General features: G+C 42.7%; 1 protein-coding gene across 1 annotated transcript in view; it reads left to right on the top strand.

Annotated features, from left to right (window-relative positions):
• Positions 1–16,854, top strand: part of LOC102309803 (ATP-binding cassette subfamily C member 4) — a gene marked incomplete at its 5' end in the record, with an annotated part of 43,623 nt that extends 26,769 nt beyond the window's left edge. Inside the window, 17 exons of the mRNA XM_014340993.2 lie at positions 5,528–5,725; positions 6,001–6,138; positions 6,270–6,307; positions 6,387–6,499; positions 6,583–6,729; positions 7,752–7,831; positions 8,764–8,914; positions 9,067–9,186; positions 9,287–9,397; positions 10,060–10,160; positions 12,312–12,503; positions 12,604–12,759; positions 13,482–13,571; positions 14,996–15,168; positions 15,363–15,468; positions 15,878–16,012; positions 16,093–16,854. Coding sequence (XP_014196479.2) covers positions 5,528–5,725; positions 6,001–6,138; positions 6,270–6,307; positions 6,387–6,499; positions 6,583–6,729; positions 7,752–7,831; positions 8,764–8,914; positions 9,067–9,186; positions 9,287–9,397; positions 10,060–10,160; positions 12,312–12,503; positions 12,604–12,759; positions 13,482–13,571; positions 14,996–15,168; positions 15,363–15,468; positions 15,878–16,012; positions 16,093–16,182 — 2,139 coding nt within the window. The remainder of the gene's footprint in view (positions 1–5,527; positions 5,726–6,000; positions 6,139–6,269; positions 6,308–6,386; positions 6,500–6,582; positions 6,730–7,751; positions 7,832–8,763; positions 8,915–9,066; positions 9,187–9,286; positions 9,398–10,059; positions 10,161–12,311; positions 12,504–12,603; positions 12,760–13,481; positions 13,572–14,995; positions 15,169–15,362; positions 15,469–15,877; positions 16,013–16,092) is intronic.
• Positions 16,855–16,931: the final 77 nt, after the last annotated feature.

Below are 16,931 nucleotides of genomic sequence, written 5' to 3' on the forward strand. Positions count from 1 at the left end.
AACCCTAGATAAAACATGATGGCATTATAGCAGTGACAACTCCTCCACAGTAGCAGGTGGGATTTTTCTGTTTTGAGGCTCCTTTTCCCTGTCACTACAGATTGTCTGTGTATGTTTTGATCAAGAGCCTTTTTTTGGGCAGCTGAAGAGGAGAAGTCTATCTTATGGCCAACCTCTGGCTGTATCTTGGTCACATTACCCAGCAAACCCAGTATGCAGGTTCATGTGTAACAGTCCTTGTGCCACGGATCAACACTGTTCCATCTACTTTAGACAGAAGAGCAGCGACATGGCTGCAGGTCTCTGCGACTCCGGCCATGCAGCTGCAGCGGGCGGCTTCAACCTTCCCTGTGATGCTCACAGTGACCCATGGCTGCAATGCTGGTTCATTCAGTCTTAGAGTGCAGCACCTGAAACACACACAAAGTTCATTTAAAGACAAGAACTATGAGCCAAGGCCGACACAAATGTGTTTTATCTACTTTATCATAAATGTAAAAAGTGTTTAGAAAGTTAGCACAGACATGTCATTTTTCATTTCTTTATGTGTCCATCTATAGAACGCTGCAGGTTATAGTCTAAATCTGTCTGTTCTGTCAGAAACCTGCCTGCAGAAAATGAACCTAAAGTATGTAATGCAAGGATGTCATCACTGTAGAGATGGAGAAAGCATAAAGTGACAATTATGAATCACTTAATATGATAAGGAGATTCTGCAGGTCATTGATCAATATATAAAACTAAAATAAAATGTATTTTTAGTGACACAAGATACATATATGGATGCAAGATGTGTAATTAGGATTATTTATAATAAATATGAATAAAACATTGCAATTTCTTTAACCATAAAGAATAACTAAATGCTTCAGGACAATGTCTCATCAATGCACTGAACTCACTATGTTATCCCTCTAACAGCCTCCACATGTTCTCACTGTAATTTCCCCTCATGAATGAATTTATGCTGCACTAATGTGAATGTTTGCAGGGAAATCAAACACATTTTACACGCAGTACTCGAGCTGACTTACCTTTGTTTGAATGACCACTTGTACGCGCTGACTCCACAGACAAGGTATGAAATATGTCAGGCTACGTCAATAGCGGTTGGTCTTCAGTAGTGATGGGCAGATGAAGCCCCATGAAGCACTGAAGCTTTTCATCCAATTGGTTCACCCCAACGCGAAGCTTCATGAAGCTTCATTTGCTCTAGCAGGACACCTACTGGACGTAAAAATAATAGCTGGCATGAATTTGAAGAGTGTGGCATTTTGCACACAGCCTGTAAATGTCAACAACAAAAGGAGTGTGTAAAACATGTATATTGTAGTGATGGCAGTATACTGTGTATATTTATAGTGGCAGTATGGGAAATGATTATTTGGAAATGCTTGAAATGGAAATGATCATTTACTGTGAGGTGAGGTGTGGTTGGGGTGTGGACAGTAGTTGTGCTTTTGTAACGTTGAGGTATGGACAGCTACACACTGAGGCGTCAGTCCTGCCTGTTCACATTTTATTCTGTAAAAACTAAATTTTCACTGCTTTTATGACCTTTTTAGTGGGGAGAACATAGCTAGGATTTAATGATTTAACAAATCTTTTGAATCCTTTGTCCTCCACAATGCTAAATGGCTGGGAGTCCTCAATCACCATGCTGACCAGGTCTTCATCTATTTGAGATTGTTCTCCTGAGGAAAGACAATAAAGATAAAGCACAAATATAAATATCACACACGTAACTTATAACAGTTGTATAATATTGTTATATCATTTAGTAACATTACTGCATCCTATATTATCATTGCATTTGATGGCTCACCTGGTCTTGCTCCACAATCGGTGTCCCCCTTATTCTCATGCAAAGCTCTGTAGTGCCTAAGCATGGATGAGGTGTTGTTGTTATATCCCAGCTCCCTGGCACATAGCAAACACTTCACCTTGTACAAAAGTACAGACAGCTTAACATAAATTGTATTGCACCATCAGTATCATGAAAATACATCTTCTGTAGAAATTTACATACCTTGTTGGGAGGAATAAGATCAAAATGTTCCCACACAGGGGAGGACATCCTCCTCTTCTTAGCTGGCTCCATTCTCTCCTGACTTTCTCTCCTCACTCTCATAAACCTCCAAACGGTCTCCAAACTCTCACTAACCGCAACTCTCCATCAAACACCCACATTTTTGAATGAAGTCTGAGGGGTTTATATCGCTGTCATATCTCGCGGCAAAGTTCGAACCACTTCATGAACCAGTCACGTGGTACAGCCGGGCAGCGAGGCTTCGGACGTCATCATTTTCAGCTCCTCCCATAAATGAAGCAAGCCTCGATACGCGCTTCGCGGAAACGCCCCCTCCATTACTCGACACACGCTCCGAAGCCTCGATACAGAACGTCCCATCACTAGTCTTCAGGGTTTCTACTCCACGGCCGTATTTCATACGGGTCCACATTTCCACTGCAGCTATTTTCTGCAAGTACCGCCGCTTCGCCTCTGGACGCAATCGGTCTCTATACAGTCCATTCTCGTTTGAGCAGCTTTTAAGCATCTTGTAATCGTCGTTCCAACACAGTGTGTTTGATTTGATTCGTAGACCCCGAAAATGCCGCCGCGCTCCCACAATGCATTGCGGCGTGACGTCAACTCCGAAGCCCTATACCGGAAGACAACAGATGACCACAACAAAAAGCATGGCCAACAGGGAAACAAACGCCGACACTGCGCGTGCAAGTCTCGGACGTGACAGTACACCTAAAGCTGGGCAGACACTGTGCGATTTTTTCAGTCACGTTATTCAGCTCCTGCTCAAACTGCACGATTGACTCACAGGGGTTAGAAGTTGGTAGGTCACGATGCAGAGTCTCACACTATACCGCCTGATGCTCTGATGAGACCTGAGTGCTCACACTGTGCCTCCATAAAATGAAGGTTATAACAGAAATTCTGTCGCTCGCTCTCTCTCTGTCTTTCACTCACACAGACACACCACCACCATCAACTTTGCTAAATTGAAAAACATTGATCAGGCAGCTGTGATTAAGCAGCGATGTAAATCAAACTATTTTCACGGTTGTTGTGGTCGTGATAATTTTGTGAGGCCACATCGAAAAGGCTCGGATGAGCTTTCCAAAGTTCTACAAGTTGTGCCTCCATCGCTTGTGTCCAGATCACACGCTGCACAGCCGTGCTGCTCCGTCTTTTTCACCAACGTTTACGTGTTTGCGCGTGAGCGGCTGTGTTGACACCCTCACGAGCGATTGATGATCGGGAGCTGGTCGTGAGGTGTTAATCGCTTCTCGTTACCCCATGTATACTACACGATGCACGATGAAGGCCAAAATCGGGCTGATCACCAAATCGGTCGCATGACTCAAAAATCGGCTCAAAATGGGCCAAAAATCGCACAGTGTAAGCCCAGCATTGAAGCAGCAATGTTTGTTCGCTCAGAGAAAGAAAAAAAGGCTGCAAAAGTATAGGGAGGAATGGGAAAAGGCCGGCGCACTTTTTCCATAGGCATGCTTCTAATGGTGGGCACAAGAAGAACATGAGGGGCGTGAAAGCTCGGGGAACCCTTAACCATTTTTTTTGTCCACCAGGCCACGACAGAAGCAGATATGGTATGTAAACACTGGTTTGTTTTTTTTAAACCCTCTGGTTAAGGTTAATATGGGCATGTGCAGTGAATACCAGCGCTATGTGGCCAGAAGTGTGATAATATAATTTATTTTGTGTAATAAACAACTGCAAGGATAGATGATTACAACAAATAGATGACTAATACATAAAAGTAATACATAGATGAATAATGATGATGAGTTATGATGCGTAATCATGGGAACAAGCGGGTTTACAAACAGGAGCAGCTGATTAGCATTAGAAAAGATGAAATAATACCTCAACTGAAGCCAATTGTACTAAATGCACTATATGTGCACTGTTACAAGAATATTTTTCGTTCTATTGCTTTCTATTAATTTATATAATTTTAAGTTAAGCAGGACAGAGTTCTTTTAAAGAAAGATTTACTTATATTCTCAAAAGTTAAGCATGACAGGCTTCTGTTTAAGAAAGAGACCTGTTTTATTGTGTTAATGTTGTCATTTTGAGCTAAAAATAAATGGCTAAATGATCATTTGTTTCCCATATGGTCATATCACAAAGAATATGCATCTGCTTAAATCAAATTCAAGTCAAATGGTAATAAATAAATAAATAAAATAAAAAATAATTTCACACACAAAAAAATAGCTACCACACTGGGAAGGGTGAAGACAACTGGGTTGCCCGGCCCTGGCCACGAGGTGTCCCTTATTTATTTTTCAGGGAGTTGGCAACCCTAGCTGTGGTCGTTGTATCTGTCATCGGTACCAACTCCACGAACTCCTCGGTGACGGTCAATGTGTCATCAACTCCGCGGATGAAAATCGCCAGTTGTGCAACATCTGTAATGTCCGTGCCTTCATCAATTGCAACTGAAAACACAATAAATGACTTTACTTTTTGCTTCAACTGGCTGTCCAAATCCGCTGAAAGATCAGAAATCCTGTCAGCAACTGTGTTTCTTGTCAGGCTGATATTTACAAAGGCCTGGCGCTTTTCAGGGCACACAATCTCCGATGCGTTCATCATACATGTTTTTACAAATTCACCGTCACTAAATGGTTTTGAAGCTAGTGCAATTTTGCTAGCAATGAGGTAGCTAGCTTTCACTGCAGCATCACTGATGTCTCGGCTGTGAGTAAACACAGACTGCTGTTTCTTCAGACCCGCCAATAGTTCATTCACCTTTTCTCTTCTCCGCTGTCCTTGAAAGTTGTCATATTTGTCGGCATGAAGACTCACATAGTGGCGACGGAGGTTATATTCTTTTCAGCACTGCAACATGCTGGGAACACACCAAACATACAGCTTTCCCATTCACTTCCGTGAGGAGGATGACCATTTATCTTGGAACACTCTGCATCCACTTTTCTCTTTTTTGACAGACATATTGGGGCAATGAGGGTGCCAAAGCAGATCAGGTTTAAATTTCGCGGGCAAAACAAAGTAGCTCACAATTGCTATTGCGCCATCCAATGGACACAATTGGAACAACAGTTTCTTTATTGAAAAATTGCTGCTCATTTTTATACTTTACAAAATCATCTCACGGGCTGGATTAAACCCGTTTGCGGGCCTGATCCGGCCTGCGGGCCGTACGTTTGACACCCCTGTATTAGATCATAGACTGAAGGGGCTGCAGGGATTTATCTTTGTCTCTTCAGGAGATGTTTTCTGAAATTCAGCCACACTACTACCATTTGTAGAAAAGCACAAACAAGACTGAGTGCTGCCAAAGCAAGCTGACTGTCAACAGACTATCTGGGTGACTCGCAGGACTTTGGAAATGTACTGCGGTTTACATCTTCAAACACTACAAAGTGTGTGTTTCACATGAGGAGGTGGTGCTGCCATAGGTCTGTAAAACACAGCTGTACAATTTCCTAACACTTGGTGATATGTGTGTGTGTTTGTCAGGGTCACATGGTGGCAAAGGGAACTTACATGGAGCTTCAGCAGTCTGGATTGGACTTCACCTCCCTTCTCAAGAAGGAGGAAGAGGAGCAACAGCAGACTCATCATGACACCCCCACCAGAACTCGAACTCTGTCTCAAAATTCAGTACTGTCCCAGACTTCCTCTGTCCAGTCCATCAAAGATGAAGACCAGTTACCGGTTAGTGCATAATTATCAGTAAAAACAGCCTAGTTTTTAAAAAATCAGGGTTGTTTATAGGAAATGGGTCGTTTCTGCCCATCCCTAGTTTAATATCATGTTTGCTTTTCTTTCTTTTCCCCCTCCCCAATGGTCTTTAACATACAGACCGTGCTGAACTGACACAACTTGAGCTTAGTTTGCTTTAGTCCGTTTTCATTTTGACAAGTTAAACACAGGGAACTTGACGGCCAGTGATCATGATACTTGTCTGCATGCTGATGACTTCCTCGCAGGCGGAGAAAGTTCAGACATTTGCAGAGGAGACTCGAGCTCAGGGAACCATTGGAATACGCATCTATGCCAAGTATCTGGCAGCTGGGGCCAACATTGTGGTTCTGCTGGCTGTCGTGCTGCTTAACATCATGGCTCAGGTACACAAAGACTCACCTGCACTTGTAATTCGCCTTCCACATGTTAGCTCAGTGAGAATAAGTGTTGAATGCATTTCACATGTGTAATATAAAGCAGTAAAAATTATTTTTTTGGCTTTTATATCTTCTAGGTAGCATACATCATGCAAGACTGGTGGCTAGCTTACTGGTAAGTATCTTCAATCTGCCGTTTTCCTCATAGACTGCAGCTTTTACATGTCTGTTTATACTCATGTCTGACTGTTTAGGGCTGATGAGCAAGAAAAACTAATGGCCAGCAGTAACATGACTAACATCACAACAAATGGACTAAATGTCACCAAAGAGCTGGACACGGATTTTTACCTCGGAATTTATGGAGGTAAAGGCGTTCTCTTATTTACACTGCGCTGCATTTCGTCTGATTTTACTCCACTGGTGTTTTATGGTGTGTTATTTTTCCAGGTTTGACTGCAGTCACCATAATCTTTGGCTTTGGCAGGAATTTGGTGCTGTTCAATGTGCTAGTGAGGTGTTCACAGTCTCTGCACAACCGCATGTTTAGCGCTATACTCCAAACACCCGTGCGCTTCTTTGACATCAATCCGATTGGTAAGCAAAACTTTGCAAATTTTTAGTGTTGTACGTTCTAAAGCCAGAGTCTGTAAATTGTAGAATTTTGTAGTTCAAAAACTTCTAAATGGAATTCTGTAGTGCTCGTGTGGGCCAACCACTCACCGGAGGGGAGATGGTCAGGGGCAGGCTGAGAAATCTGGCTTTAGGAACTTGGAATGGCACCTTTCTGTTGGGGAAGGAGCCTGAGCTAATGCTTAAGGTTGAGAAATATGTACTAGGTGTAGTCACGGTCACATGAACTCATAGCTTTTGCTCTGGTGTCTAGAGAGGGCTGGACATTGTACCAGTCCTGGGCTGCCCTCAGTGAGAGGTGACAGGCAGGTTGGGTATACAGGTATCCCCAATTTGGCAACTGTGCTTTGGGATGGATGAGTCTGGTTGTTTCCCTGTGCATTTGAGTCAAGAAACGGGTCCTGACTGTCATTTTATGCTTATGTGTAAAATCACATTTGACACATGAGCACCATACCCAACCCTCTTCAAGTCCCTGGGTAGGATGCTTGATCTGCTTAAATGATGTCCTCAATCCTGCTGATACACTTTTTGTAGTGGAAGCAGAGTCTGGAGCTAACCCATCCATCACTGTGGCTGAGGCCACTGAAGTAAAAAAACAAACAAACAAAAAAGCTGGCCAGGCCCCAGGGTTAGATGAGGTTTGGTGAGGTTCCTCTTCCTTACACATAGGGTCAGGAACTCAGTCATACCTTGGTGTGACCCCAAATAACCCAGATAAAGGGGGTAAAGATGGATGGATGAATTTTGTGGTTACTTTTACTCCATTTGCCATCTTTGTGGGGGCACAGTATACAATTCAATTCAATTTTATTTATATAGCGCCAAATCACAACAAAAGTCACCTCAAGGCACTTCATAGATACAGAGAAAAACCCAACAATCATATGACCCCCTATATACAGGCAAGGAAAGTTAAACTAAACATTAATCTTACTCTAGCTGGTTTCAAAGTGTGGTGATAATTGTCTCTTGTCTGACCTCAGGAAGAGTATTGAACAGATTTTCAAAGGACATTGGGCTGCTGGACTCCAACATGCCAGTGACGTTTGCAGATTTCGTTCAGGTGAGGGTAGATTTCTCAGCAAAGACACAGCAGCATTTTTCTTTTCTAAACCACTGACAAAGCTGCAATGAAGATCATAACAAGTGACAGTTTATGGTGGAGCTGTAGCCTCCACGCTCTTTTCGATAAACACAGCAGGTCCAGAGCAAAGGTAGGGAAGTATTTTCCTGAAGTAACAGCAGCACTCACTACTGTAATGATAATAAAACTTTCAAGCCAATAAAAGTCATTTAAAGTCCAATAAAAAAAACAAACGGTAACAAGTCTTAATAGAATCAAATCAACAGTTCAAAAACCTAAGAAGAAAAGCGATCTTACCATGTGCTCATCTGTTGCTGGGTAGTTTTCCAAAGTGAAAGCTAAATTCTATGAAGAAAATGCCATAACTAGGCAATTTAAACTTTGCTGCAGACTCACAGCAGCTGTCCCATCACTATGAAATCAATGCAGTACCTGAAATACTTCACTCAGGTTCAGGCTTTATAACTCATTAGCCCTTAGCTCTTAACTTTGAAGCTAATCATTACACTGATTACACGCTGCTGGACAAAATATTACGAATTTCTTTGTTGTCACATGTTCCTTGAGTTTGCCTCAGTCACTCAGTGCTCAGTGATGCCACTGGTGAGTAAAGCGAAAGTGTAAGCGCTGTGGCACTGCCCTTTGCTGAGGTTGGTAACATTTACCTACTGATGCCCATCTGAGATAACGCTCTTATTTGTAACAGAGGGTCAAAGATCTCTTTGAAGAATAAAATGAGTAAAACTGACAGTGCTGTTACTAAAGTGAAAGGCTGAAGTACAATGCACAAGTTAAAGAAAATACTTTCTCATTCTGTAAAACATTCATTTTTCTTTTCTAAAGACACTCAAAAAGAAAAAGGCACAAGAACAAACCACTTTAATGTTGATGTGTTTTTCTGTTGTGAGCAGATCTTCCTCCAGATACTTGGGGTCATTGCTGTTGCAGCGTCAGTGATTCCCTGGATCCTTATCCCCGTTGTCCCCCTCCTTCTCATCTTTCTTTATTTGCGTCGCTACTTTCTGCGGACCTCCAGAAATGTTAAACGGCTGGAGTCCACCAGTGAGTGTCCTACAGTACAACAGTGTGTGAAGAAGGAGATACACGTGCTGCTACTGTCGTTTCTTTTTCATTTTAAAACCTGCATATGTAATATCTTTAAAACTTGAAGCTCTTTAACCTATTGGTAACTTCTGACTCATCTGTGTCCTCAGCTCGGAGTCCAGTCTTCTCCCACTTGTCCTCATCTCTTCAGGGCCTTTGGACAATCCGAGCATTTGGGGAAGAGAAGCGCTTCCAGAAAGTCTTTGATGCCCATCAGGACCTGCACTCAGGTGCTCTTCAGGCTTGGCACATAGAAACTCATATTATGATCAGAGAACTTAAAAATTGTATGTTTTTGAACTGTCTGTGATGGATTGTTTCCCTGTGCAGAGGCCTGGTTCCTGTTCCTGACCACCTCTCGCTGGTTTGCTGTCCGCCTTGATGGCATCTGCTCCATCTTTGTTACCATCACTACTTTTGGCTGTCTGCTGCTCAGAGACAGTGAGAGAACTAATTTTACTGTTGATTTAGTCTTGCTGTTCGCGATCGCTTACCAGCAGGGGGCAGCAGTTTGCCGGTTATCCACTATATTGCCAAAAGTATAGGCTTACCCATCCAAATTGATGAACGATCAAGCCATCTGGCAAGCCGATGGTACTGAGAACGGTACTTATCTGACTGTTTCCAGGGAAAGAAACTCTTAGTGCAGCATACCAAGACATTTTGGACAATTTCATTCAGGAAGGGGCCATCAAGGCGATGGCCCCTTCCTGTTCTAAGCATGACTGTGTACAGTACACAAAGCAACGTCCATGAAGTCCATGAAGACATGTGTGAGTGAGTTTGGGATGAATTCGAGTGGAGATGACGAGCTGGGCCTTCTCATCCAACATAAGTGTCTGACCTCACAAATGCACTTCTGGAAGAATGATCAAAAATCCCAAAAACGCACTGCTAAACCTTGAGGAAGAGTTGAAGCTGCATAATTTTAAACCCTCTAAATTAAATGGATGGGATGTCACTCAAGTTCATATGCTTGTGAAGGCAGTTAAGTGAATACTTTTGGCAATACAGTGTATATGCAGTCCAGTGAATGCTGAGTGATTGCTGCCGTTTAACTTTTAAAAGTGTTAGTAAAATGGTTGTTTTCCTGCTCCTGTCAGAGCTTGATGCGGGTGCTGTTGGTTTGGCTCTGAGCTACTCTGTCACACTAATGGGCATGTTCCAGTGGGGTGTCAGACAGAGTGCAGAGGTGGAGAACATGGTAAGATACTCACTGTCTCTTTTATTTCCAGAGCTTGTATCATTTCTTTCCATACTGAGCTTTTGCTATTCCCATATAAATCTCACTAATTTCCAGAAATAGTCCAAAGATTGTATTTACCGTAAATGTCGGGCTATAAGCCGCTACTTTTTGCACAAGCTTTGAACCCTGCGGCTTTTAGTCAGGTGCGGCTTTTCTATGGATTGTCCGTGATTTTTGTCATATCGTAAGACGATTTGTTTTGTTTGTTCCGCTGTTGTACGGCACTACGTTGCCTGGCGGAAGGATCGGGGTTCAAGAGTGGTATGTTAGTCACATGTCCGTCCGCCAGGCAACGTAGTGCCGTACGAAGTAGCGCGAAAAACAAACTTCAAAGTAGCGGTACGCGTTCAGCGGGAGTCGTGGATGATGAGCAGCGATAAACTTGCAAGTTATGCCCAAAAAGCAAGTTATGCCCAACTCCACCGGTGGATTCTGACAGCGTGGAAAAGTGTGAAAACATCCACGATTACCAACGGATTTTGAAGGGCTGGACTGCTGCATGATGGAGAGGAGGACACCGCCACGGCCCTTCTGAGGGTGTTCGACTCCGACACTGACAACGAGGATTTCTTTGGTTTTGAAAGTGACAACGAAGGAGAGAAGAAGAGTGGATGACGAAGCCACCCTGAGCCTGTTTGTATCCGACACTGGAGAAGAGGACTTGGGTGGTTTTAGTGCGCAGGAAGAAGAGAAAGATGGTGGTGAATCACTGACTTTTCTTCTTGTTAAAGCTGTGTCACTGCACCTGAGCCTAAAAGGTAGTCCGAATCTATTTTTCTGGTGTGCTGTAGGCTACTGTTATGTACTACATGTGCAAATATGTACCCATAACTTGTTTTTCAAAATATTAATAAAAGTGATGTCTCCAAACAGCCATCTCTTTCCTGACAATTCCCTTTGTGCATATTCTCTTACATATGATAAGTCAACATTGAAACACCTGCGGCTTTTGGTCAGGTGCGGCTAATGTATGTACAAAACAGGATTTTCCCCTGATTTTAGCTTGTGCGGCTAATATTTAGGTGCGCTTTGTAGCCGGGAAATACGGTATTCTGTCATTTGAACATCAAAAGTCTTCTTTGCCATTTTGTTTTATATTTATGGTTGTTGGGTTTGTTGACATGGAGGTGAATCTGAGACCACTTTCCTGATGTTGTATGATTTCTGCCTGGTGTGCTACGCATCTTAAACTTGTGTTGTCAGCAGACTTAAATGATCAAAAATTTTTAGGAGTCTGAAGTAAATTATTTATTTGGGTGAAGCAGTGGTTAGAACTGTTGTCTCCCAGCAAGAAGAAGGTCCTGAGTTTAATTCCACCATCAGGCCGGGGTCTTTCTGTGAGGAGTTTGTATGTTCTCCCCATGTTTGTGTGGTTTCTCTCCGGGTACTCCAGTTTCCTCCGAAAGTCCACAGACATGAAGTTAGTTGTGAATTTAAAATGCCCGTAGGTGTGAATGTGAGTGCGAATGGTTATCTGTCGACCTGGCGACCTGTCCGGGGTGTACCCTGCCTCCCGACCTGTGGTAGCTGGGATAGGCTCCAGTCCCCCCGTGACCCTGAATTTGATAAGCAGAAGAGGACGAATGGACATTATTATTTTGCAAGAATCCAAAGGGTTAAGCTTTGGGATTCTGCTCTTTCACATGAATAGCATGAATAGACCACTAGTTGTACTGGTGTTTCTCTGGCATCTGTCCATAATAAATAATACCTGCATTCTCCTTGATACCAAGTAGACACACTAAATGATTCTATAACATCCGTCTGATTCACGTGGCAATTCTCCTTCATTGAGAAAAGCAGCTCATGGAGAAAAAGTAGCTTAGGAAAATAATCCTGCAGAAGCCCAGAAACAGTGGCAGACTGAAGCATCCTGAACTCTGAGTTATGAGTTGCAGACTTGCTGATTGGATGTGGAGGATGTGGTGGGCAGTATCTTCTTAAATTTTTGGTGTAATTCTAGATATTAATCCATTCTTTCAGATTTACCTGATTGTTTATTTCTTAAATTGAACTTGTATGCAAATAGTTTTATTACATGTTGTGTTCTTGACTACACCACACAGACTGATCCTGATTTAATGTGCATTCCTGCGTTTCTGTCCTCAGATGACATCAGTGGAAAGAGTAGTAGAGTACACTAAACTGGAGAGTGAAGCACCCTGGGAAACCCAGAAACGTCCTCCTCCTGATTGGCCAAGTAAAGGCCTGGTGACCTTTGACCAGGTCAACTTCTCCTACAGTGCTGACGGACCTCAGGTGCTGCACAACCTGAAAGCCATGTTTAGACCCCAAGAGAAGGTCAGACATCAAGGTTTATTTGTTTTGTTTCTAAGAACCTGAAGCCATTTGTGTGATACGCTGTCAAACCAAAGCTTATGTTCTGTGTCCTGTGGGTCAGGTTGGTATTGTGGGTAGAACAGGAGCCGGGAAAAGCTCTCTGGTCTCGGCTCTGTTCCGCCTGGCAGAGCCCCAGGGGAAGATCTACATCGACGGTATTGTGACCTCTGAGATCGGCCTCCATGACCTGCGCCAGAAGATGTCCATCATTCCTCAGGTACAACATCATAGCTGACCTCTTAGCAGAACACAACACTAGCATCTGGCTACTATTGTTGCCTTGTTTCGTAGCTCGTCTACTATGACTTTGTTACTTTGACATGAGAAATATTTGGCTAATAAGTGACATTAATTATTACTAGTTGGGCACATCCTTAAAGCTAAGAAAGGATCAGCAGCCCCAGTCTGCTCTGACACTCTAGAGTCACTTCTGTTTGCTCTATGAGAAAAGCACAAGTGTTGCAACAAAGTGCACAAGCACTTTGTTGCAACTGCTTTGATTTGGTGCTTATAAATAAAATTGAATTATTGCTCAATTGCTCAAACAATTATACGAGTGTAGTTTTAACACTGCATCTTTTGGGGGTTTTTTGTTGTTTGTTTGTTTGTTTTCACCAGCTTACCAGTAATGAGTTAAAATCAGCTGTCCAGCAAACATTTTCTCCTCAACGCTCTCAGCATTTCAATTCCCACAAAGCTCTTTGCTGTGATCAGTCAGAACTTTTGCAAACTGTAGGATGCATTCAAAACCAAAGGAGGGCAGCTGGTTACAGTGTGCCATGTGTGCCATTTAGGTTTTTTAAACTTTTACCTGCCACAGCAGGACACTCACTCAGATATGTCGAAATAAGTCACTGTGCTGTTCTGTTTACAAATAGTCCACAAAATCTAATCATTTTGGTGTCCTCTGGGTTCTCCAACTCTCCCCCACCCCTTTAGGACCCGGTACTGTTTACGGGTTCCATGAGAAAGAACCTGGATCCATTTAACCAACACACAGATGAAGAACTGTGGAGTGCTCTGGAAGAGGTCAGTAACTCTCACAATCGGCAGAATCAGTAGTGTGTGAGTTTTAATTCTTGTATGATGAAGCAGAATACTTGCCAAACTATTTTATTATCTTACCATAGCAACAGAAATATTGTGAAATATGTCAGGTTGGCTCATCAGAGTGTAGCGTACTCGCATCAAACTGTCCCATTCAGGATGACTGAGGGTGGAGGAGCTGCTGTCTCTATTGCATGAGGATATTCTCTTACATAGGCAATTATGTAATTATGTCCTGGAGCCAGGAGCGGACAATCAGAGATCCCAGTGTGGTGGTGAATGACCTCAAGGATTTTGACCTCAAAATCAGCCTTGAAAAGAGCTGCCAGGAACCTGCACCATGTATGGACTGTCTGGGGCTCTGTATAGATCTTATTCCTAATTGTGTCACTTTCAGAGCAGAGGATCATCAGCATCCTTCACACATTGTCTCTCCCTCTTTCAGCTGAGAAAAACTGTGCAGTTCCAACTCTCTGCATCCTTGCACTCTTTAATTTCTGTGGTGCATTTACAACCGCTTATAATGAGGGATTGTCAGCTTTGGGTCACATCTCTACATCTGCTGCTGTGTAACAATAACGCCGCACTGTCTATCACAGTTCTCCACCTGCAGAGGAACCCAGCAGCTCTTATTGCACAAATACCTCTGAGGGTGATGTTACCCAGAGTAGCCCTTATGGCCTATGATGGGAAGGCAGTGAATGGCACAAATGTGCTAAAGCTGTGCTCTTAGCATCACGGGACATCTCTGTGGGTAACATTGTAGTCAAAACGGATGACTATGCAGTAATTATATTATGTTATAGTTTATATTAATCTTTGTTAGGATATTTAGATACTAACAGGTCTTATTCATGATTTTTATATGTAAGAAGAAGAACTTCAAATTTAATGCAGAGAAGCTAATATGTGAAGAATGGAGTCTCTCTTTTATACTGATTGCAGCATTCTGGATCAACTGAAGGCTTTTAGGCTTTTACAGCAATGCAGCCTAGAATAAATAAATACACCAACTAGCTTTCCAGCTTTACTTTGAGACAGGTTGCTTCTAATTTTACAGGTACTGCACAAATTAATAGAAAGAAAAGAAAGGCAGTCCTTAATGTAGATGCTAAGGAACATACCCTGATCAAACATGAGTCCTTGTGTTATTGGAGGTTGAGTCAGTGTCAGGTTAGACACACTATTTGTTTTTGAATCATTTGTCTTGATTGATAAATAAAGCTGGGTGTCATCTGCGTATCATATCATAGCAGTGCTTCTAATAATGTCTAAGGGAAGCATGTATGATTGGTCCCAGTACAGAACCCTGTGGAACTAACTGTAAAAAGACGACAGAGCAGGAATTATTTATAGAGGACACACACAGTGTAGTTAAAGCTGCTTTATTTTTTTTATTCCTGCAGGTGCAGCTAAAGTCCGTGGTGGAAGAGCTCCCTGGAAAGTTGGAGACTGCCCTGGCTGAGTCGGGCTCCAACTTCAGTGTGGGCCAGAGGCAACTGGTGTGTCTGGCACGAGCTGTCCTGAGGAAGAACCGCATCCTCATCATTGATGAGGCCACAGCCAATGTGGACCCGAGGTACTGCAAGATGACGTTTGCCTACTGTGTATGAACAACATCTTGTTAGACAGAAGAATATCTTGTGTACTGCAGAATGATGGGAAACAGAAACTACTAAGCTGATAACACTTTGACACATCGGTGGTTGTTTGCTGATAGTAAATTTTATCTAAAGGTCTCACTAACAGAAGCGTTTATTTCTGCGGCTGCAGGACCGATGAGCTGATCCAGAAAACCATACGAGATAAATTCAGGGAATGCACTGTGCTCACCATCGCTCATCGCCTCAACACCATCGTAGACAGCGACCGTATACTGGTGAGTCCTGAATTGTTGACACCGATGCCACTTAATTAGGTAAAACCCTCTAATTAGGTAGTAGTTAAACAACTAATGCAAAGGTAAAAAGTAGAATGGCTTTTTGCTGAGAGCTGGATCCAAATAATCTGTCAATGCCAGGCCTTAGAAATGCATTAATGCTTAATGCATTCTGTATTTGACAAGATTGGTGTCCAAACATACAAACTGTAACACAAGTGTGACTGTCACCTTTGGAGCAGCTTCTGCTTTCCCTGTACGTGGATGGAGTGTCGGGCTTTCTGGGTTTAGCAGCTTTTCTTTCATAGTCTGAAACATGCCAGATTCAAGTCAAGAGGCTATTAGTTTTACTTTGAAACTCATACTTTGCTCTTACTTTTGTGCAATAATCAGAACTATTTGTTTCCAGGTTCTAGATGCGGGGAAGATCCATGCGTATGATGAGCCGTACACCCTGCTGCAGGATCCCACTAACATTTTTTATAAAATGGTGCAGCAGACGGGCAAACAGGAGGCAGCAGCTCTTCTAGAGGCAGCTAAAAAGGTCAGTTTGACTCAAGTTCTTCACACTTAACGAAAACAATCTCTTTTTGTAAACTGACATTTGTAAACTATGCGTTCCAGGCTTACGACAGCAGGAGCCGCCCCAGCCTGTCAAACGGACACGCAGTAACAGCAGACGGGAACTTGGTTATCTTTGAGACCGCTCTGTAAGCTCAGGGAGGCACTGAATTGCTGCTGCTCCTCCAGAAGATCCCTGGGCTGTAAAGCCCCTCCAGTCTCTGGTGAAAGCGCTGAGCCGCTGCTGGTGGCGTAAGACGGGGGTGGACGTGACCTGCACAGCACTGATTTGCTGGGCCTGATGTGGCCACACAGTGCAGCTGTTTCCTCAGACTGACTGCCCAGAAATCAGGGCTATGAGAACTGTTGATGTAGAGCACTACCCATTTATCTCTCACGTGTTAAATTGCTGCTCAGCATTCTGGTGCCTTGCACAAATAGCTTTTAAATGGCTACATAATCCTTAAAATCCCAAGTGCTTTAATTTACTGATGGAAGTAAATCACTTGTAGATCAAAGTGATATTATTGTTCAGGATTAGTAACGACCAAATTCTTACTCTGCAGAGATCTCTCTGTATTTTTTTCACATTTATCTCTTTAACTACATGTTTTAAAGACTTGAAAAAAAGCGTCACAAGATTTCAGTGTTAACTATTTTGTTCCTTGTGTTGTTTAAATGCTGATTGAAGCATTTCCAGGGAGGAAAGTGAAATAGCAGTGTGAGCTGTCTGCTGAATGTTTAAGTTATTTCAACTTTGTACGCTTGTTTTGTCAAATATTACATAAAAGGCCCACACATCTCACATGGTAACATTTGTCTTGGTGTATTGTGTAGTTTTTGCTTTTTGGCAAATATTGCTACTAAGATATAATACTGAAATCAAATCTTTGGTCAAGTCA

Source organism: Haplochromis burtoni, unplaced genomic scaffold (genome assembly GCF_018398535.1).
Source record: "Haplochromis burtoni strain Fernald_Lab_line unplaced genomic scaffold, NCSU_Asbu1 Contig_443, whole genome shotgun sequence".
NCBI classification, from domain to species: Eukaryota; Metazoa; Chordata; class Actinopteri; order Cichliformes; family Cichlidae; genus Haplochromis; species Haplochromis burtoni.